This window comes from Onychostoma macrolepis, chromosome 07, assembly GCF_012432095.1.
Source record: "Onychostoma macrolepis isolate SWU-2019 chromosome 07, ASM1243209v1, whole genome shotgun sequence".
Taxonomy (NCBI): Eukaryota; Metazoa; Chordata; class Actinopteri; order Cypriniformes; family Cyprinidae; genus Onychostoma; species Onychostoma macrolepis.
In genome coordinates, this window is record NC_081161.1 from 36102746 (window position 1) to 36126621 (window position 23876).

Here is a 23876-nt window from a genome sequence, read left to right on the forward strand (position 1 = left end):
CTTCTCGCTCTTTCTTCACTCTTTGTGTGGGGGAAGGAATGTTTATTTAAAGAGCCGAAGTGAGGACTTTAATTACTCCTGATGGATAGAGAGGACATGAAACCACCTCACATTTACACCACATCTTCCAAACCTCCATTCTTTTTTACTCGTACCATAAACTGCTCTGACCTCTGTGGCAAGTGTTTGTTTTCCTGTAATCATGTGTTGGTTTGGTTGATAATGCCATTTCTACATGATCTGTGTATAAATGCATGTTATCAATCATCCTCCACCCATAATGCAACTGTTATGCAACAATCACTGGTCTTTTAGGAGGCATTGCAGAGATAACAGCAATCCAAAGCCTTAATTTTCTGTGCATTTATATTTACATTTTTTGGGGGGCTTTTAAATTAGGACCATCTCAGAAAGTTGTTAGAAATCAAAAGAGCGTAGGCCTTCCTGTCTTAAATCTATTCATTAGCATTACTGTTTTAACTCACACTGTAACTGTTGTCACTTCCTGTTTGTCACAATCGAAGTAAATGTGACAACTTTTGAGACCTAATATAGAGCAGTTGTGAATTACACTGAATTGTGAAGTTTGGTCCTATGCAACATTTACATCAGTCACATTGGGGGGGAAATGGATTAGATTCTGTTTAATGTTTTATACGACAATGCGATTTTTGCTGTTTATCATGCAAAAAAATAACTAAATAAAATTAATTAATTAAAAAAATATATATGGGTTACATTTAAAAATACTGTGAACAGCCGGAGATGAAAGCAAGACTTTTGATCTTTCTTCAGCAACTTTTCGGGTTAACGGCCATTCTTAGCCACCAGACCAACACACACACGTACATATGCCAAGGTTAACATAGCTGTAAATTTGACGTGACTGAGGCTGTTTTAGGGTCTTTTGATCAGACTCCAGTTTTGAAGGCCACATGGGATAAGAACAGAAATGATCACAAACAACTGATGATAAGGACAGATTGAGAGACCATGGTTTTTCCTTCATGATGAAAAGAATATCAGAAAATACAGTGGGAGTGGTTGCACATGGGATGAATAGAATAAATGTTGGGTTGCGTAACTGATAAGAGCCCATCTGTGGTCGAAATCACACGCAGATCAATTAATGTCTGTCAGATATAAGATTTCCCACTGCTTTCTAGAGTCAATGTTTACTCTCTCTCGGTTCCCCTGGGTAGTGACCCCTGACCTCGCTCAAAGGACGGCAGTTTAAGACAGTTCAAATGTAAACATAAAACCTGTGCTAATATGCAATACATAAGAACACTTAACGGGACACAACAAGGAGAAGAGTGAAATGATTTTTTAAATTTTTTTAATAAAGGGAAAAAAAAACAATGAAGTGTGACTGAGATTGATAATTATGGCTGTAATCAGTCTGAGTATGAAGACTGCCTAAAAATGCTGTTGTGCAAATTATATCTCAAATATTACCTGTCAAGGTTTGAGGTAAATAGTTGTAACCTCTGGATATATATATTTTTTTTCTTTTCAGCCTCTGGTTTGTGGTAAGTTCACCTCAGTGATGCTTGTCTTCGGGCTTTGTACATTAAACAAGGATTTGGCTTTCTGAATGGAGCAAAATTGAGTAATGTGATAAAGGAAGGGTGAAAAGAGCTTCCTGTACTTACAGGAAGTAGGAAATCCGCAAGCCTGTGCAACATTAAACTTTGAATGAACCTCTAATGTCCTACTTGAGGTCCTGGGTAGTTTTGCCACTTTGGACAAAAGTGTCAGCTAACATATTGGGAGTATTATGATGGGAGTAAATTTCGGCTATAACTGTGCATGAATTACCATTTGTTTCAAAATAGTTTGTTGTCAGTTGGAATGAACGCTTGGTGGTTGATGCCTTAGGCTGCTTGATGTATCTGACCATCATTTTAACCGCAGGAGCCATCATGTCCGGCCCACATGGGTGTGTTAATATGGAACACTTAAAAGCTACTACATAAAGTGACAAAATTTCTTGTGCCAAAAGTTTAGTGATAGGGCATATTACTGAGAGCTGATCACAAACGTAAACAAGCTCTGGTTCCGCTAAACCTGCGTCAGCAGGGAAGAACAGGAAAGAACTTTGATAGGGATGAACCTGACACGAAAACACGAGATGAATAAACAAAGATAAATACTCTACTGTAGATAAGTGTGCCTGGTACGGGGTGATGAAATGGCAGTATGATGACAAGACTGCGATAGTGTTTAAGAAAACATTTGCAAAAATAACTTTATTAAAAAAAAAGTGATGTAAAATTATATATATATATATATATATATATATATATAAAAGATTTACACTATGCAACTGGATAATGCATGTCAGCATTTTTGTCTCTTATATACATGTATTTTTTTCAGTTACTGCTATAAATCACCAGCCTTCTGTTTTAAGTACTGGGATTTGTTTGTTAAAATGTAATAAATCATTAAGGCTTTTGCTTTGACTGAATGAATACAGAGACAGGGCACAGATCAAAGTTTATCAAAAGCATTTAATATTATTCAGAGTAATCATATCAATGACACACGAATTCACAAAGTGTTTAAGACATGTCTGGCTCAGTTTGCTTCGTGTGTGAATTCCAAAACAGTGCAGATTTTAAATAACCACAAAAATAAAATAAAAAAAAGAGGAAAGTGTGTATATTGCAACAGGAAAAATATTTCTTAAAAAAATTGAGAGTAGCTCAAGAACTCAGCACCATCTATATCATAATCAAAACCATTTTCCTGATAATACATGAATTATTTCATGCTAACGCTTCTAAAGCTGTAACAAATTACAGTATATAAATCAAAAACAATAATGCGTTAAATCCCCTTTCACACTGTTACTCATTCCAGTAAAATGCCGCAATTTACAGTTCAATGTGATTTTTTTGCCTTACAGTATGACATCCCACTGCAGCCGATTACTGTATACTGTGTATATAGAAAGACTATGCCTGCTGTATTCAGCACGGCCACTGTGTCCTTAAACAAACAGCATTTACAACAGGACAGAAGCACCACTAAATGTGTAAGAGTATCAAAAACTGATTTTAGCCCCAATTCATGAATAACCTGAATTCATGACAGAGTAGCTGCTAATCTAGGCTCAGAATTACTGACATCAGTCCAAGTCACCATCTTAATCAAAAAACAGAACAAGAGATTCCAAGAGCACAGGTCTATTCTGAGAATTCATATGAACATGGCCCCTGTATTTAAGCTTTCTTTTATTTGATCAAAAGAAATATTTAAACTGGCAAGTGAGCAGGTGTTCAAATATAGAACAGTGATCACAAACAAGTCACCTGTTAACATACGTGGGGAAAATGGTCTTTTTAAATCATTTGTGTATAACAGACAACTTCTGATTAAGCAAACCCTACCCTCTGTGCTCTACAATCTACAGGGACAAAGAGTCAGTTATGAGATATTTAATATATAGACAGGAAAGATATTTAAAGGGGCAAGCACCAAAACTCAAAGCCTGAAACTCAAAAAGAATCAGCACCCTTGAAATCTTACAGAGGATTTAGACTAACAATAGAAACCCTTAATACATCTGATAACCAAGTTGAGGCAGGGGAGAACATTTTATATCCAATAAATAGAAGAACATTTTAAATAAAACATTTTTACAATTTAAAAAAAAAAAAAAAAAAAAAATCAAAGAGAATAGATCTGTATAGAGGTGAGAAACAATTCACTGAACAAAATAGATGAAACTGAACAATTATACTCACAAAATGCAGGAAAAATGATTTAAAATGCAATCCTAAAATGCTTGTCCTGATGATAAACACAACATTCCATACTGAAACTGAAAAAGTCTTTTAAAACCCGTATGTTTTGAAGCATTCTGAACAACTGTATTTCTTTTAATTCTTAATGCTTTAGAAAAATGTCCATAGCTCTATTATTAGTATTATTAATTTTTTATCTCTTCACTAAATACAAGTCACAAGGCCAATGTGGTATATATCTAGGCTGTTCTAGGTTTAAAAATAATAAATTATTGAAGAAAAGAAAAGAAAAAAAAAAAAAAAAAAGCACCCACGAAAAATACAAAGAGCATTTACACATTACAGTATTCAATATCCCCCCCCCCTCCAAAAAAACAAAAACAATAAAATAAAACAAAAAACAAAAACAAGAACAAAACCCAAACAGACAGGATCTCGGCAACTCTGCCGCTGTAAGCCATGACAGCACCAAACTGCGTTCCACTTGACGTCCCGCAGAGCCATTCAGAGGTTGGTACACAAGACCGACAGAAGTAAACTGGAGTCTTATTGGCTGATTGGTTCTGTAAACAATGCGGAGTAAACTGGTTCTCGATTGGCTGTTCAACAAATATTAACAGTAGTAAGTTTTTTTTTTTTTCCAACTGTAAATGTTTTAAGTCTTAATTGGACTAAAATAAAAGATTTTGTCCTGCGAACAGGAGTTTTGGTTATGGCTGTGTGAGGGAAAAGGATGAGACGTCCTCATCGGGAGCTGGAACTGGTAGCCTGAGAAAGCACACACAAATGATAGAGGTTAGCCCTTTTTGAAGCTTTGCTGTTTGTTCACTTTGACAAAGCGTGTGGGTGCACTCACCAGGCTGAAAGAGTCGTACACGCTCATGAGGTCCTCCATGCGGTATTGCTCCAGCACTACTACATTGGAGAGGTTTGGGTTGCGTTGTCGTGCACAGTCCTCACAGTGCACCACATACATCTTCCGACTGCCAGTCTCACTGGTCACAAACAGCAGGTTAAACACCTCCACCTGCACAAGAACAAAAACAAAAACTTGTGATGACACAGCTGTATGTTAATTCTATTCTTTTTTGGAACAGAATTCTGCAGGTCTTTGGTGGGTTCTTCTATGTAAGACCTGCCTATACTTTACAAATAACGAAGCACAATCCACTCACATCACACTCGTTACAGTAGTAGGCCGGCTCATCCTTCACTCTGCTCTGGTAGGAAATCTTACTTCCTCCCGCCACCAGCTGGTCCCTCAGAATCTGAATGTGCTTAATAGACTGGAGGAGACAGTGTCTGAAAAGGAGGAAAGGCAAATGGATTAAATGTCTATGCTACTAAATTGGGATGTAACTTACTGCTGCATACTCACTTGATCATCTTGTAAGTGTCTGGGTCAGTGACTTTGACGTTCCGTGCCACGTTCCAGGATACGTGAATCATGGGAACGATGGATTTGACTTTCTTCACTTCGTTCCACTCAAATCTCTCTAAAGCCAACTGGTACTGATAAGCTGCAAATTCAGAAAAACAGCTTTTTACATTTTAGTTTTACACATTTACTTGCAACTTGTTTATGTAATCGCCATGACTGATAAAATGTAGTTTAAAATGACTAGATTTTATTTTCCACTTAAAGTGGACTATTCCTGACACACATCATACATATTTTATGGAATTGTAATGACGATGAAAAATCAGGATATTCAGCTACAGGCACACCACCTTTTGAACGATAAAGAGAACAGAAGTTAATGTGTAGGTTACTCACAGTTGACAGGTCCCACATTCCAAGCAATGTTGTTGCACCAGCCCACAGCCTGAACCCAGTGCACAGTGCCTGCGTTGATCCATACCAGGTCTCCTGGCCTTTGGATGAACCGGTACACAGGGATGTTAGCGCGGTACAAGTCATCCAGAACCGGCCACCATGATCCTGTCAGGTAGTCGACTCCATGCCTGAGAGAAAAATTCACAAACTTCTTAATAAAGTATTTATTTTAACAAAAATATACAAGCATTAAACCTTGTTTGGCTATTAGTGTTATTTGACAGTGTTTTTGTAAACTCTTTCTTACTTTTCACAGAAATCACTGATGGCCTCCCAGTAGTTGTCATGAACAGCAAACCACTCACAGTCTCCAGGCCCAATATTGATGTTTACGGAACAGAAGTTATTGTTTTCCTGGTGTCCTGATGATACAAGCATTTAACATCAATAAAAAAAAAACTACTTGCCAAAGCAGACTATCTATCTTTGATTTCTACAACTCACAAATCAAGAAAGCTTTTAGTGATTGCGTCAAACCTGGTGTGCGGCAGCCAGGGACTTTCATGTAGAGTTGAACTGTATTCATTCCCAAAATGGTGTGTCCAACATGACTCAGCATATTCCCACTGGAGGACACACGCATAAACGCAGGCAACTTCTGCAGTTCCTGCAGCTGAGGCTTCCATCTAAAGAAAAAGACAACACAATTTAGTTAAAACAGATTTGTATACATTGTTGCACTTTAAATGGCCAGCATCCCATTTCTATATCCACAAACATGTCTTGAAGTTTTAAAAATTATAGGGTTTTATATCATCCAAATGATATGACAAGAAATACATGTATGCAATTATGCACAGTAGTCTTACCTTTTGTGATCGGACAGGTCAATGTTGGTGCCAAATTTTATTATCTTCCCCACAGGTTTCTGCTCTAAACTGTAAAGATAAATTCAACCATTTTAAGTAACAACATCTTAAAGAGGTGTTTTATACATACTTCTATTTAAAACAAAAAAAAAGGGCAAATAAAAGAAGCAGATATTTGGACAAAATCAAGAATTAGGTACTGTGCTAACTTGCAAAGAATTACCTGGAGCTGAGAGCTGAGGAGACACTGGTTGTATTCTCAGAGATAGGGGCTGATTTCTCCTCCTCCTCATCATCATCGTTATCACTGCCCTTCTCTTCCTTTAAAGGCAGACAATGGTATAGGTGCATGTTCAGCGCATGATTTATATGATTCAAGTGGAAATTTATGCAAAATGACTAACAAATTCTCTGGAAACTAACAAACACTTGTGTCCTAATTTTTGTGTTGGTTGTATGTTTGTGTTCATACCTGTAAGCTCTCTTGGAAGCTGGAGGCCTGGTACTGGGCATACTTGGCAATTGTTGTATGCGACCTGCTGCTCTCGCAGGGCCAGGCCTGGCCAGTGCCGCTAGGATCCCAGTTCTCATCAGCTGGCTGCTGGACCTGGGTCCGGACCTCTACTGCATGCTCCGCATTTGCCTCCACCAAAGATTTTGTGGAAAACAGACCAAGATCTATGAAGAGGAAGAAATGAAAAATGAACTTGGTTTCCATAACCGCAACCATTAAAGTTACAAAATGTATGACTTGAGTATCTGTCCATCCATCCATCTATAATACACTGTGCATATACGTACTTAATCTGAGGGAGCCAGCTAGTCCCCGGATGACAGTAATGGGGTTCTTAGAATCCGTGCAGAACTGTAGCAGGACCGGAGAGAATGCATCTCTTTTACTTTCCAACTGCAGAGAAACACCAGCAACAACAACAACAACATGGAATCATTAAGACAAACCTTTATTACTTGCGCAGAGGTTATTGTGCATGTAATACACAAAAAGACCACAAGGGGGCAGGAGATGCTGACAATGCTACTGCAGTGCTTACATAGATGCTAGGTGTGGGGGGGTTGAGTTTCTCTGGAGGGATGGGCGGTTCTGTGGTCAAAACTGGTTTAACAGAGAGTGCAGGTAGGAGGTACGATTCCTTAAATTTCCCCTTCATGCGAGCCCCCCTGAAACAACAAGACATGAAATATTAGAAATGGCCTTTCACGGTCCAAATCACATCAAGCCCAGAAATAATCTGTTTTAAAGATTTCCTGCACCCAAATATTGCTTACTTGCAGGCTCTGATGATTTCACTAGCTGTGTTCTTTATGGTGATTTCCTCCAGAGGAATCCTCCTCTCCTCTACCTCTGAAGCAATAAATGTCTCCCTGTCCCCACTCTCCACCTTTATGAGGCGTATCTTCAGTTCTTTGGGTGGCCCATCTGTCAGTGCTTTCAGTTTCTGAAAGTCATCAGAACATAATGCAGAAGAAGCTGATGGGAGATCAGATGAACGTCCAGAGCTGGTGCCCTTGTCTTTACTCCGTGCCCACTCTTCTCCTTCACTCTGGGGTCGGCTACATTCCTCCTTCCTTCTCTTCTTGTCTCCGTCACGGTCTTGTTCCTTCTCCCTAAACTCCTTACTCTGAAGGTCCAGGTTACCCAGTACCTGCCTGCTCTTTTTTTCCTTGTGTGACTTTCCGTCCCTGTGCCGTCGACTGGAGCTGGAAGATGAGGATGAGGAAAGAGACGCATCATCGTGTCTTTCTCTGTGCTTTTTCTTTCTCTCTTTCCTGTCCTCATGCTTTTTGCTACTGCTACTGTGTTTGTGTTTCCTCTCTCGTTCTCGGTCTCTGTGTCGGTCCTTTTCTTTATCAGGTTTGCATGTCTCCTGTGACTCTGCCTTTGAGCTCTGCCTTTGAGGGAGTATGTGTTTGTTCAACTCATAGCTATGACCAAGCTCCGCTAGTGAAGACTCCGAGATGGTGGTCAGTATTGGTCGTTTTTTCAACAAGTCTTTCAGAGTTCCAGAATCCTTCTCTCCTGTGGATTCCTCTGAAAAATCTTCCTCATCATCATTGCACAAAAGATCTGACTGTCTTATCGTATCCCCTCTCATCCTCTCTGATGCCCAATCTGTAGGTGAGAGGGGACGGGGCTGTCCTGAGTTGCTAATGGCAGGGGTTTGCGTTGGACTGCTAAAACCTGGGTGATTAGATGAACCGGATGTGGGAGAAGTGCTTTGTTGTTGTCTGCAAATGTCAGGCTCCAGAGAAAAAAATGAAGAGTACTTCACTCCCGTTAGAGCAGAGGGAGGAGGACGACCAAAGGGTCCACCTCGATAGGTGTACTTCTGGCTCTCATGTGCAGATGTATGGTTTTTAAACATGCCTGTGTGATGGAGGTGTGGCCGCTGTGGCGGTGGCGAACAGGATGGAGTTTCATCTTCATCCCGATCTACTTCTTCATCATCCTCACACTCACTTTTCTCTACCTCTGGAAAGCCATACAGCTTGGCCAAGTCACTATGGCGATAGTTGGTTCCTGTTGTGGCAAGATTGCTTTCTTGAGACTGCATGCTAATGGAATTGGCAGGCTTGGGAATGACCTTAAGAACCTCCTCTTCTTCCTCAAGTGAAGAAGTACGACTACAAGGAGATGCCAGTGAACCCTGCCGACTTAACACAGGTGGGCTTGCATGGCCATCTGGCTGATAATCCTCAGTTGGAGATTGCTTTAGGGCAGGCATGAGGTCTGGTGCACACAAATAACTCTTCATAGGTGCCACATTTGTAGAAAATGGAGGTTTCGGTACTGCCTGTTCTCCGCTCTGGCCAGAATACAACTCCTCCTCTTTCTTGATGGACTCATCCAGCATCTTCATAATGTTAGCCAATCCATCAGGCAAGAGCTCAGAAGTTTCCTCCTCAAACTGGGCACCATCAGAGTCACCACTGCAACTTCTAGCACTGCTACCCAAACTACCAAGTCCTGTATTGGGCATATGTTTTTGAAGGCTGCTTGTAGTCGTGCTAATAGGTATGCATGAAGAGCGAACATCCATGGGGAAAGCCTGGTAAAGTTTGGGTGGCTCTCGCAGGGGTGGAGGGTTGGGAATTGCATTTATAATCTCAGCATTACGAGAGGTTTTCAACATGGTGACATCTTTGGATGGGTTAGGTTTCAATTGCATGGTATGGCTGTGGTTGTTGGAGGGGCTGATGAGACCTGACTCTGAGGGGTATGTGGGATTCCCGGTGGAATTCTGAGACGGTGCTCCACTCTTCCATTTCTCTCTCTGCCTTTGCTTCTCACGGGCATATTCTGTCTGTGGGGTGAGGGGAGGTGGTTGTGGGGGCACTCCTCCTCGACTCAACCAGGTATAAGGTGGTGAATTCTGGCTAGGAGGTGAGATGGAGGAGAGTGCATTGGCTGGAGACGAACGCAGAGGTGGAGGCTCAGCTGCACTACCTGACAGCAAACGTTCCAGACTCTTGATGGCAGACTCACCGTGTGGCTTTGTCTCCATTTCTTGTCGTTCTACATTCCGTTTTCTCTCTTCCTTCTGGTCTCTCCTTCTCTCTTCTGCTTGCATGTGGCCTTGCAGCTCTGCATCAAGTTTATTCAAAGCATCAACAATGGACTGAGAGCTTGGGGCAGCAGGCTGCAAACAGGACCTTGGGTATATTGGGGCTGGAACAGTAGTAGTTGCCTGAGAAATTGAGGAGGAAGCTTGGATAGGTGCCGAGTTGTATGAATTACTAGAAATTGTCTTGAGGGCTGAGCTGACCTTTATGTGTTCTGGAGGTTGAGGGCAATGTAAAGGTGAACTGACTTGAGGGAGAGTGTTGAAGAAGTGTTGAGAAGTCTTGCTGGTGATGACGCTCTCCCCTGATCTCTGAAGACCTGAGTTTAGGGTGGAGGGAGAAGAGGACACTGGGGTGTAGTTAGGTCTGCCTTGTCCTGTGTGGGGTAGAGTGGACTGAATCTGAGATTGTGCCCCTCTATGTGGGTTTGCAAGGGTTTCAACACCAGAGTGGACACCCTGATACCCTGGATGTGTTACATTTTGACCAATCATGGATACATGGTTTGGGTTTGAGATTAACACTGAGGAATCCGTTGCTCTCCAGCTGCTCAGGGTACTGGGAATGGAGGAGGCAGTAGAGGGTGCGGAGTTTGTGGCAGGGATGCTTCCAACATTGGTGTATAGTTCCAGAGAGCAAGGTGGACGAGGAGTTTCTAGGTTTGGGGTAATGACAGGTTTTCGAGGAGGGGCCTGAGGAGGGCTCACACGCTGGGGGGTCCCTGGACCCTGGTTGCCCCGAGCAAGCCTATTCGGTGCCTGAGAAAGGCGTGCGGCAACCTGAGAATCCCCTCTTGCTGAAAAGTCACGTGATTCCTAAAGGGAAATGAATATTAGTCAACAAATCATAGGACACAAAATTGTAACTACTGATAACATTTATAGTTTACAGCACATGATGTGTAGCACACTATTTACTAATATTAAACAGCCAGCAATTTTAAGTCTTAAGCAGGTAGGTCTTTTTGTGCATCAGAGAGGTTTTGTTTAATGCAAAACTCTGTGTGAGTTACCTGGTTCCTCCAGGGTTTATGGGAGTTGTGCTGAGGTACTGTGGCCTGGGCCTGGTTTCTGGCTGGTGGGCTGGAATGGACCAGCCCTGGGTGAGGCTGGAATTGGGGGTGACTGTAAGGCACAGAGGTGTGGTTTGCTGGTGAGGGTGCAGGGCGCTCCCCACCTGCCCGTGGTGATGATGAGGATGTAGGTGGTGGTGGAGTCTGTTTATTCAAAGAACTCAATGCAGAATCATGTCCTCTTTGTGAAGTAGTACCATGTGGTTCCACTTGGGTCTGGGCTGAAGGTCTGCTGTTGGGGTAGGAGTATGTAGAATGGTGGATGTGATGGTTCTGTGAAGGTGGTCCCAGAGACTGTGGCGACTGAGCAGTCTTGAGGGACTGTGGTGGAGGACCCCTGCTTTCTTCGTAGCCTCTTGTGTTAGGAATGGTGGATGAAGACGTGGTTGATGGATTCAAGGGAGGCAGTTTATAGGGGTAGCTTCCAATTCCTGACTTAGCTGAATCCTGTAAATAGAGAATAGGAATTGGCCAAGTAAGCCAAGTACATCTAATGTAAAACAAAAGGGAAGACTCAACATCACACAATAAAAGTCATCGGACTGCTGTTCTTTACACGACTGTCTATCTATCTTCTCTGATCTCAGTTACAGTCAAACCACATTTCACGCTACAGTAGAGCTGCATGATTAATCGTTAAAAGATCGCAATCTCGATTCAAACACCCACACGATCTCATTTTTAAATGACAACGATTCGCCCGTGTCTTAAACCTTTGAAAAAATCATACAACATTCAAATCGGCGTTCGCGCTGCCACTGACACGAGCAGACATTTAACATGTTTGGGTAAGAAACAGCTTCACAAACAGTCTTTTCAACTGCACAGTATTATTTCTGTCTTATAGTCATTCATATTATCACAGAAATACTGGGATGAAAGTTTGCAGTTCATATATAAACATTAGCATTTACATGCACCCTCTTAATGCGATGAGATTTTGGAAATATTGCGATTTAAACTTCTCATGTAAACGCAATACTTCGATTTAAAATAATGCGATTAAGCTCATAATCGGAGCAAGCATAATCGTATTAACATAGTTAATAGTTGTACACCAATTTTAATCGAAATGTACAGGCATGTAAACCTTAATCAGAGTAGCCTATTGCTACTCTGACCAAAGTGCGCTCGTGACATGAATGACGCGACACCTGTAATAATACGCAGATTAGAAACGATGGAGGGGAAGAAAGCGTCGCATTTCTCGGGAAAACGCAACTCGCTGCCACCAGTCTCTGTTCCTTACCCTCATCCAGAAACGGCGAGCAGAACGCGACGGCAGCGTAAGCAAACAAATTGCCGTCACATTTCTATGGCGCCAAAGCATGGAATACAACCATACCAAAGTGTGTTGCATTAGACTTAAATAAATTAAAACAGCGGCCAGTAACACACCTGCTCTTTCTGAGTCCATCATTTGTGCTGTGCAGTGGGGTACGTGAGGCAGTTTAAAAAAAAAAAAAAAAAAAAGTACAACTCGCGAATAAGAATAATGGAAACTGCATGTAAACGGGAGTGAAGAGCTTTGCTCTTGACATGCAAACATCATAATGCGATTAAGTCCTTACATTATTCGTGCGCATGTAAACGTAGTCATTGATGTCTATGGTAGCGATCAAAATAGAGTTAATCCCCTTTTGAAAGTAACTGGCACTTCAAATAATGTGTCGATTGCATTGTTTTGCCACCTAGTGACTGTTTGAAGAGATTTGTTCAAAAACGCTGATTAATCCATTAATAAATAAAACAAGTGAAGTATTTATCAATGAATCATTCATTCAAACCATTTTTTCTAAATTTTAATATTAAAAATTGGTGTATTTAATATATGTTGAAGATGTCGTGATCTCAATTCAAGACAAAAAAAATCGTGATTCTCAATTTATCCAGAATCGTGCAGCTCTACGCTACAGGACTTGGATTACCGACAGGTCTAGATATTTAACCCGCCAAATTAATTTACACCTGATTTCTGGCTTTTGTCACAATCTTTTGTCACAAAGGTTAAAAGTGAAAGCTGATAAAGTGGCAGTGACAGATTATGCCATATATTAAATTGTCAGACAGAAAACAAGAAAATATTATTGAATATTAACATTCAGTTCAGCAATGACTGACCTGGAAATCAATGGGTCCGCTTTTGTGTTCATTCGGGTTCCATGGAGCTCCACCTTTGTGCAATGGGTTCCAAAAGCCAGGTTTGGGTGGGGGGTAATTGGAGGATGGCTGCTGATTCAAATGTGCAGGTGGCCCGGATATGCGCTGCAGGGCGGAATGAGGCGTCTGTCATAAGAAACAGTAAAGAAAGAGGGCATGGTTAAGGCACGTTTTAGGACAAAAAAATGCAGAGGTAAGCATATCAAAAGATGTGCTCTCGACTAACCTGTTCACACCCAGAGCTCTTCTTTCTCTTGTTCGGACTGGGGCAGTCCTCCATGGGTCGTAGCAGAGATGGAGCAGGGGTATGCTGAATGACAGAGTGCTCTCCAAGAGGGGGCCCAGGCCGTTTTAACTGTCCAGAATGAGAATGATGTCCCCTGGGTTGCTGCTGAGTCTGAGGTTGAGTCCACATATCAGGTAATGGAGGCATGGGCCGCGAGCCATGGGCTGAGAGCTGAGGAAGAGGAGCACCGTACTTGTGGATAAAGGAAAAGAAAGAGAAGTTGTCAAAATTACTCTCAACCACAGAACGTAGTTAAGCGCGCTATACATTCAATTAAATTTAAAAAAAAAAATTGTACGGCAACTTTAGTGTAATATAAAGCTAGTCCTTCATAACTTATACATTTAAAAATACTGATTTATACAGGAATACTATTCATTTTTATATAACAAGAGAGCATCTAAAAGGCAAAGTAATGAAATATAAGCTCAATAATCACCTTCAGTAGCTGATTGGCTCGAGCTGTGAGGTGTGCCGGAGGTCCTGCATTGTAGCCATTGTGCAGTCGGTTGTGGTTATCACCAGGCAATGGCTCATATCCCTGGCCAGTTCTGGTTGGTTCCCAAGGCCTGGGAGGAGCAGGGGGTATCCTTTGTAATCCTGGCAACAAAGCCTGAGCCAGGTCTTGCTTATCTCCTCGATGTAAGGGACTGGAAATACAAAGACACATTAACAAACTTTTGCCAGAAGTGTTTGTAAAACAACAACAAACTTATTTAAACTCACCCATTGTTTAAGAATTTGCTAGGATGATTTAGCCCAGTCATGTGACTAGGTGGCATATGGGGGAGGAACTGGTGCTGATTGACACCTTGTATGCACCTATCGAGAGAGAAAAAAGAACAAGGTTTTGCTTTGATTATTTGCTAACTTATTTGACTCAGTTAGCATAACTTTATCAGCGAAGTCACTAAAAGCATGATGCGGCCCTGATCATGAGGTATATTACCTGGAGGGAGGTGGCCAGGCGCGGCTGCCCACGGGAGCCCATGGTCCCCGGTTGAGTCCGTCCAGAGGAAAAGGGTCCCGTGTGCTGCACCCGGTGAACTGTTCTGCTGTGTGATGCATCCAGCCTAGACAATAAACGAAGACAATTTAGTTTCCTACATGTCTTTATTATTTTAGCCAATACATCTATCACTGCCGGGAAAAAAACAAACAAATTCTTGCATTCTTTCCAACATGTAGCGAAGTGGTTGTGACATTGAACTATTCAACTACTAAACCATTATGCTGCCTTCAATATATTGGCTTAAGTCAGATGGCAGAGCAGACACTCTTCATTTATTAGGCACACTTCAGTGTATCAGTGTTACTTTAGCATTATTTATGAACTTTTAGTTTATAATATTTTATTTTTTATAATATTTTAAATTAGCTATTATTTTTATATTTTCATTTTAGTAGAAGTTTTAGTAATTTTGTTGTGCTTTTTAAGCCTTTCATCTAAAATTGACATTTTATTTGACTTCAGCTTTATTAACGAAAACATTTTTCAATAGTTACAACACTGATGTGTACAAAATAATGTTATATGTGCTAACAAGCACCAAATATTCTGATATAGATTATTTTTCAGTGCTACACTCTACCAAGAGAATAGAACACATGGTTACTCACCACACTAGCTGTGAGTGTGAAGCCCTCCACTGCAAAACAGAGAGGGCCACTCACCAACAAGAAGGAGAAGCTGTTTACTGCTACTCCTGCCAACTGGAAAGAGAAAGAAAAGAGAAGAGATGGGACATAAGGGGGTGAGGCACAAATAACTGCCAAATCCATTAAACACAGGGGGAAAACACATCCTTTGTAGTCTGTATGAGTGTTTGGCCTGAAGGCAGCTAATAACAAAGGAACCTTCCAGAACTTCAGTGCCACTCTCTGCCTCTAGGGGGCAGTGCTCTTCTGTATTCTAATAGGAGGAAAGGGTGCACAGATGGGCTTGTGGGAGTTCACCTGTAGGGTGAGTACACTGAGGTCATTATAACCCTTCCTAGGGCCTCTTGGCAGAGGGTGAGTGATCGGAGGGAGGGGACGACCAGAGCAAAGCAAAGCCCTGGAGTCAAGCCAGCGGTGTCTGTGTGCATGTGTACATAAAGGAGTGTGTGTACTTGTGTTGTGTTGCTCGAGTTTGATTATTTGCATGTGTATGAGTGTGTGTCTATGACAAGAGAGACACTGAGGTTAATCTCATTAGGCCAGGCGTGATGGAGAGAGGAAAGGATAGAAAGAAAGAGCAAGGGGTGGAGGGAGGAAAGGAACAGCAGAAGGCTTGAACAGGATGGATGGACCGATTAGGGAAAAAAAGACGGGTCTAAAATTAAAGTGTTCTTTAGGGAGACACCAAAGTGAGAAGACCGGCTGTGCTCCCATGAAACACCCACGCATGCAAACACACTGAGCTTCCCATGTATTCTGAACACACATGGCACACACTGGATGCACAAATATTGGCAAGCGTGCACACACACCCGATTGAAATCGCTTGGCACACGCACATATATACCCATACAGCAAAGGACGCCTAGTGCACACTAATTATGGACTTGGCAAAAGTGTTTCAAGTGTGACAAGCACAGGCTTTCTCTAGCACAAAATAAACACACACACACTTACACACACACACACACACACACACACACACACACACACACACACACTTATTATACAATCAAACAGGCCACAGATGCAAAACGTGTATCCATAAAATGCTGTATAACCTGATGGGTTAGTCCTGAGCTACAAACTCAACATGCAGTGCATCACTTACTGATGAAATTCACAACCCTTTAATACTTTAATACAGTCTTTAAGCTGCAATTTTGGTGATGAGGCATAAATTAGTATAAAGATAAGTAAGAATGCGGCAATATTCAGAGACTGTTTGGAAACTGTGTGTGTGAGCTATTCACTGCTCAGCAGGTTTAGTCAGTGTGTATGTGTGTGTATTTTGAGCCTACAGTGTACACGAGCCCACCCACTCCTCTCTGGCTCATGGTGTCGCACTATTAAAAGGCTTCTGTGATATTTCAGGAACTCCGGATTTAGCTGCTAGTGGGGACTGAAATAATCGTGACCCTGCAGCACACTGCATTCTTAGAACAGTTTCCGCATATTCACACACACACACACACACGTCTGGTTTGCTATCCTTATGGGGACTCTCCATAGGCGTAATGCTTTTTCTACTGTACAGGCCGTATATTCTATTGCCCTACACCAACCCTACACCTAAACCTACCCCTTACAGGAAACTTTGTGCATTTTTAGTGTGATTTATCATTCTGTGTGATTTATTAGCTTGTTTACCCGTGGGGACCTCAATTTAGGTTCCCACCGTGACACGAGTCCCCATGAGTCTGTGTGTATTCAGGTTTAAGTCCCCACCTGAATAGAAAAACAGGTACACACACACACACACACACACACTTTACCTGTTAAATAAGCATCTAGCACCACTTCTCAAACGTCAGAAGAATTAGGGTTTAGCACCAACAGACGATCATCTCAGCTGACTCGGTGGTCGTAGATTGCTGTAGAGAGAGATAAAGAGGTAATCAGTGCATAGAGTTTGACTTTACTCTCATTTGTGTTCCTGATCTTTTACATTGGCTTCATTCCATCCAATCAGCACAAGTGCAGTAAAAACAGCCAGGTTTGCAGCTGTGCCAGCAGTAACCTATCACGGACAGGGTGTCAAAAATGACTCCAGAGAAGAGAAAAAGTTGATGAATTGTGATTTGTTTTTAAAAAAAAAATCCAAACGAGAATTTGTTTTTAATGAAACTCATTTGTTTTTCCCATATTATTCTATCCTCTATTAGGAACACAATGAAGAATCTAACTATTTCATATGGCCAAACTGCACTCAAATAAATAACCGCATAAATATATAACTTTTTTCAATAATAACTATGAAGTGTCAGTTTAAAAAAAAGAAACTAAAGGAAATCTGTCTGTAACACTGGGAGCTCTTTGGTGTTGAGCAGGACAACAGTGAGAGAAAATTCATGATACTGTCTCTCACACACAATGGTGAGAGTTATTGTGGGGAGGTGTCTGAACAAACACAGGCCTGGCTCTCATAGAGACGTATCGATGTGGAAAGCCAACTATCACATGTGAAAACTATGGCTCGGGAAAAACACCCCATGAAAAATAAAGGGTGGAATTGATGGGTTTATAGAAAGTGTTTTCAATGGTTGGTATATGTGCATGTTTTAGCATAAGAGAAAAAGTAAGTTTGTAAAGAGGCACGTTCTCAGTGTAAACCAAGGGTCTTCAGCAGTAAGTCCACCAAATATTGTGTGACCTTAAATTAGTTTTAGTGAACCAAAAAACAAAAAAAAAAAAAACAAAAACAAAAAAAAAAAAAACAGATAAAGCTTTATGCTAAAATGCTAAAACTAAATTTTTTGCAATGTTCAACTTGGGGTCTTTTGTCCCCCCAAAAAGTTTGAAGACTGCCGAGGTAGACAGTTGTGGGAAAATGCACACAAACTCAAACTGAAACTTCTCCATACTACATTTCCACATTTCACATTGAACGACAAATCATACTGCTACAGCTTTGCATTTTACGAGAACATGTTTTCAATTTCAAGTAATATAGATTTCTAGTAATGTGGAAACAATACAGCACCCCGAAACAGATTCTTATTATTGTAAAAGAGATGAATCGAAACATACATACACAAAGTCTGATAACAGCTAGCTGTCTGCTGTGTAAATGGGGAACTCCCATGACTCAACCATGGAAAGGGCTTACCCCACAAAGCCAGACTCTGCCCCTTCTCTCCACACTCTTTACGGTCAGGTGATCGGGGACGCCCACCTCAGTTAAAGCATAGGGAATTTCTGAAAGTGTGCCGTCATTGATATCTGTCAGTGCGTTGTTTTGGATGCAAAACATATGAACTGTAAATTTACAGTGGGGTTTTTTTATATTTCACCAAACTGGAGAATCCGAAACTCATCGATGTCGATCAGAAAGGAGAAAACAGGTGGCTTGCGGTGCAATTGATTATAAGAGTGAATGAGGTTGTGTGGTTATTGGTTTATTGCAAGGCGTCGCATTTCTATTCACTTTCATGCTTTAGCCAGCTGTTTTCTAGAAATGTCATGTGTATTTACTCATACTTCAAAAACTCTTTAGAAGTCATTTAAATTTCAAATCGCTTTTAAATCAAATGTTACAACGATGATATCATAATATAAAAAAAATTCCCATTCACCCCCACATCACCCCTCAGCTTGATAAAATTCCCCATGACAACAAACATCAAACAACTATTCCAGTCACTGGCTTGGTCTTCACACTTTCCAGATCAATGCCTAAAACACCAAACCAAATGAGGGCCACATATGTGGGCGTCTCCAACCAACCCTGTCCAATCAAGCTACAAAAAAAAAACCTTCAGGAAATCACCGTGAGAACTAACCAGCCATACAGCTGGACCAAAAGATATGACGTCTGAAGTGATGTGTACCCTTTAAAAAAAAAACTGATTCAGGTTATGATTCACTTTTGAATAGATGAGAACTGACATCAATAACATGGCAATGTGAAAACAATTCCATTTTAAAATAGTGCTACGGGTCGTGTGAATGATGTCATCTCCCAGCATGACGACAGCGTCCTCATTTCTGCCAGAAAGTACCATGAAGCAACTCGGAGAGCCAAAACAGCTGAGCGTTTGAGTATGTGGAAAAGAACGGCATGGAATGGAGTCGAGGAATTAGGCCAGGAGAGGGAGAACAGATTGTGATAAAGATAGATAGACGAGAAGAACAGGGGAAATGGGAGAGCTGGAATGTTCCTCAGTGAGCAAAGGGGGCCGGCGGAAGGGCCTGTGGGTGAGTGCTCACATTTGGCCATTATATAACCCACCTCAGATATAGATCACACACAGAGGCACAAGGAAGCACAACGTCACTGTAGGCTTGCGTCTGTTCCCTTCCCTGTGTGTGTGTGTGTGTGTCTGCCTCTGCCAATGATGCAAGGCTGAGTCGTCACGATGGCGTCGCTGCCTTCCAAGCCCACACTCATAGCCTCCACACAAACATGAGTACACGCAACAGAGTGTACATCCTGATCCTGAGAGCGAGTTCAACTGAGGACACACGCAGAGCTCGCTTCTGTGTGACTCTCTGGCCGAGCCCTTGCCCACATGTAACTTTGCAACAAGCCTTCCTCGACCTTGCACCACCCTTCCAAAAATAACGTTACAATAAAAACTTTCACGACTGGCCCCATTACGCTTTCAGAATGTCACAACTGGCTTCTGTGCACAGACCATGATTACTTTCCCTGCTCTCGTTTTCATGTCATCGCCCTCGACCTAGTTCAGTGCTCCTGATTTATGGTTGCTAGACAGATGATAAATCCATCTGGATGGAGCGTTTGAAGATAAGCGGCGCTAACATCACAGGCATCGATATGATATTGACACTCCAGCACTAAAAAGTTGTCCATCTGGTATCAGCTGTTAATGAATAAATATGTAGGCTAATATATAAACCAGGGCACATTAGCGGTGTATAAAGGATTGCCTTACTAGAGGGGGAAAGACTCAGATGACCCTAATCTAAATATTCACCGTCATTCCTGATATGACACCAAAATCAGCAATTTCACTAATAATATGAATCGTGGATTCAGGTCTAAGCTCTCAGTTGTTTTTCTTTGAGTCAACACAAAGAGAAACATGATGCTTTTCTTAGTAACTCTAGTGGTCATGGCCTATTAAGAGTACACATCCCATGCTGTCACTGTGGTAAGCACTGCTGAGAAAACACCCTTAGTCATTACCTTGAATGAGGTGTATTACTGACAATGACATTACTCATAAAAGGAGAAGTCAACATGAAACGGTTTACAAACCATTTTACTTCTGTAACTTGCCATGTTTCTAAATGAAAAAGGATATTCATTGAAAAACTGTAACATGAGACTTTTGGAAATTGATTAGATTCTGAAAAGAGACTTAGTGACATCATATAAAAAGAAAAACCGTTTCAGAGGTGGATTCAGTAGTTACTTTGATGAAAGATGATGCTGGCTTTGAAATAACATGCACAAATCGTGCACAGTAAGACCCGAGATGTGCATTAGGAAAGTCCATTTTGACCTTATGTTGACTTCAAAGACATAATGAAACAAAAATGACAACAGATCTTTGCTTCAGTTTTGTGACGTACATCACAGATTACTGGAGAAAAAAAGTAGGGTGGGGACTTGGTTGTGTTCATCAGTTGTTGATTAGAGGGAGGCAGATCTTGCAGTCAGTGAAAGTGAACTAATTTTTGGAGAAGTCCGGCATATATCACCAGAGAGACGCGTGCCAGAAGATTAAGATTTTCAATTTAAAATAAATGAAAAATTTATGAACGTATGAACTGTTCACTATAAGATCAACTATATTTCCTCAATAACAACTATATGACCTGTGTTAGCAGTTTAACAGAAATGTCAGAGATCAGACCTAAGATGTGTTCATATCTCTATCTGGATAGTCTGGGAAAGTTCTGCTTTTGTACTTGTCTGTGAATGTGAATGTACCAGCATGTGAGATTAAAGAAAGCAGAACAGATATGATAAGACAGGAAGTCGTTGTCAGAGCAACAGGAAGTGGGCCTCTCAAAAGAGGGTAGGGTGTCTTAAAAGGGACTGGGGGGAATGATGCAACATCCTGTGGAACATATTTTTTGTGTACGTATTTATGAATGGACCAAAAAATGAAAGCAAGCATTGGTCAGGTGTCTAGTTTCTCATACTGTTAAGCCCCTTAGGCTCGGCAGATGTTGCTGTTGTCTTCCTGTCGGGGTTATAGCCATACCGCCGTCGGTCAACTTGTGTAATAGTTCTTTTGAGAACTAGAGTAAAACTTTTAAGGAACAGAAAGAGTGACTGACGTGCCAGCACGTTATACAACAGACACAGCCCAATGGCAAAAAGCTGAAAGACGGGTGCTGTGCGTGAATGGCAGTGACTCAGTGTGCGAACGTCTGCTAGACATGAAAGTCTGGAGTGTGTCTGCACAGCCATCTGCGAGAAAAAAAAACTTTTAATGCACTCAGCCGCACAGACTGTACAAATGTGTCATCATGTCATTGTGAGATGTCAGGAAACACGAGTTTGCTCTTTCATTCTCTTTTAACATTATGAATACAAAGTATCAGAAATGACCTTTCTCTGTAGCCATCAAAACATCGTAGCTTTTCATTACTGGAACAGTCAAACCTTGAACATCTGTCTTGTTTGTCTCTCACAAGCCCCCAAAAGTCCCCTCCTACATTCAAACTCCTCGTTTCCCAGAAGCAAGTGCATTAGACACCAACAAAACAGGCACACTTATTAGTTATTAGTAACAAAAAGGATAAATCACAAACAAGCTGGCTCTCGGGTTGCCATGGCAACTGGTACGGCAGCACTCGTGTCTGACGCTCACAAAGTTGGAGAGGGATCCAGCCGAGCGGGATGAAGAGTCACATCTGGCATCTGAAATATTTCAGACACTAATTCAAATACGATAAAAGTAAGTGACCATAAATAGACGGAATATTTGACTTTAATGCGAGATAGAGACAAACCAAGATGTTTGCGATACAGGAAAATAATCTCTCTTCAGTCATGTCTCCCCCCCACGTTATGACGTACGTGAGCGATCTGTGTGTTGCATCCTGGCTGCTCACTCTATCCAAAAAACATCTGACTGAGTCACAGAAACATGACTGATCTTTTTTGTTTTCCACTCTCCATTCCTCTCAACCACTCCCACTTGAGTTTCACCGCCCCTCCCTTTCTTTTACTCACTTTCCCTTTTCCCCTCACTCTGGTGTTCTGCCAAAATGTGAGATAACAGACCGGCAAAGTGACAAAGGAAAAAATAAACCAGTCAAGAGGGGGAAAAATATGTGGTGTCAGACAGTATTAAACTCTTTTCTTTCTTGTTGTCTTTAATTACACCACCTAAGACCAACTCATCAAACCTAATAATAACACGTTCACAGACTCACACACTTTCTCTGGTGAAATTCCTCTAGCTTGCCTACATCACTTCCTTTTACCACAAAAATACAGTCCTAACATGGGAAAAACTCCCACACACACACAACCGTTAGAGATCAATGGAATGAACAAGGGGGACTTTACAGCCTACAACTTTTTTTTTTTCTTTCTTTTTTCTTCATTTGGACAGTCCTGAAATACCAGTATAACCACACACGCGTAAGCCCGGCTCTCTGTCATCATCACTGTCGAATGGCTATTGTGATAAGCGTACGTTGACTAAGCACTCTAGCAAGCCCACTGACCTACATGATACATCATTCCTTCGTTTCACGCGCTTGCGTGAAATGTGCAACCTTTTTACTCCACCTATTAGGATCACAAACACACCCTCTTGAATGTTCTATCGCTACTCAAAATTAGTGATGGGAAGATAGACAAGTTCAGTTAAAAAAAAAAAAAAAAAAAAAACTGATTTAGTGATTCTTTTAGGTCATGATGTAATTATAATTCAAAACAATGGTTTGCATAATGGACTTTGCTAATCAAAACATTGCCCTAATACACAGTTCTACACACTTTCACACATTTGAGAATGAGTATATATTCACACCAATTTTGTTTCTTATTTTAGTCTGGCCTATAGCTTTAACAGAAGTTTATGCCGTCACAATAAAGGGGCAGTGACGCTGCAATAAGGCGGCTGATTCAAAACACCCGCTGGTCTGAGGACGACTGAGTCTCGGCAGCTGCTGCACTCTCGAAATTTACAACCCACAACTTCAAAGGGAAACAAATGCAGGCTCTCTGTTTTCATGTCAGCCTTGCTAATTGATCGGAAGTCGATCTTCAAAGGGATCTTCCTGTCCTTCATATACCCCCGTATTTACTTCCACGGGTGTTTATGACTGCCTGTAAAATGCAGAGTGTCCCAACTCGCCCCCCAGACACGCTCATACAACAAACACCTAACTGTTTCACTGTAACTTTACATGCTGTCAACGTCAACACAAATATTCCTCCTAGCGTGTGACAGAGAAATTTCCCCTGCATATTCCCTTAACCCAGACACCGGAATATGTTCAAACGCACATGCAAACGCTGAGAGAAAAAACACCCCACCCCCAGGTTGGGCTAGAGGCTTGTTGTAGTAGAAAACGATGCAAATGATTTCCTTTCAAACAGACGTATTCAGTTCAGCACGAGCAGGCTGAGGCAATCCATTCAGCTTTATGAGACTGCCCAGCTCGGCACATCCCGCAGTGGAGCCCTGCCCTCCCATGTCACACAAAGAGCAGTGGATCACACACATAAATGGGTCAATGAAGTGATGCTCTTTTTTGGTTTTGGAACTTTTTTTTTTCT

The 23876-nt window shown here is 41.4% G+C and overlaps 1 protein-coding gene across 6 annotated transcripts in view; it reads right to left on the reverse strand.

The window, feature by feature from the left end:
• Positions 1-2498: 2498 nt before the first annotated feature.
• Positions 2499-23876, reverse strand: part of kdm6ba (lysine (K)-specific demethylase 6B, a) — a 92487-nt gene continuing 71109 nt past the window's right edge. For all 6 annotated transcript variants that reach the window (XM_058781336.1, XM_058781333.1, XM_058781335.1 and 3 more), the window contains 21 exons: positions 16936-17034; positions 15122-15214; positions 14451-14574; positions 14228-14323; positions 13941-14151; positions 13442-13693; positions 13177-13341; positions 10996-11502; positions 7689-10798; positions 7454-7580; positions 7203-7308; positions 6874-7079; positions 6625-6722; positions 6402-6470; positions 6070-6218; positions 5840-5954; positions 5533-5720; positions 5134-5275; positions 4931-5057; positions 4612-4782; positions 2499-4523 (listed from right to left, as the gene is read on the reverse strand). In XM_058781336.1, the coding sequence (XP_058637319.1) occupies positions 4500-4523; positions 4612-4782; positions 4931-5057; positions 5134-5275; positions 5533-5720; positions 5840-5954; positions 6070-6218; positions 6402-6470; positions 6625-6722; positions 6874-7079; positions 7203-7308; positions 7454-7580; positions 7689-10798; positions 10996-11502; positions 13177-13341; positions 13442-13693; positions 13941-14151; positions 14228-14323; positions 14451-14569 (5982 nt within the window). In that variant the 5' untranslated portion in view covers positions 14570-14574; positions 15122-15214; positions 16936-17034 and the 3' untranslated portion in view covers positions 2499-4499. The remainder of the gene's footprint in view (positions 4524-4611; positions 4783-4930; positions 5058-5133; positions 5276-5532; positions 5721-5839; positions 5955-6069; positions 6219-6401; positions 6471-6624; positions 6723-6873; positions 7080-7202; positions 7309-7453; positions 7581-7688; positions 10799-10995; positions 11503-13176; positions 13342-13441; positions 13694-13940; positions 14152-14227; positions 14324-14450; positions 14575-15121; positions 15215-16935; positions 17035-23876) is intronic.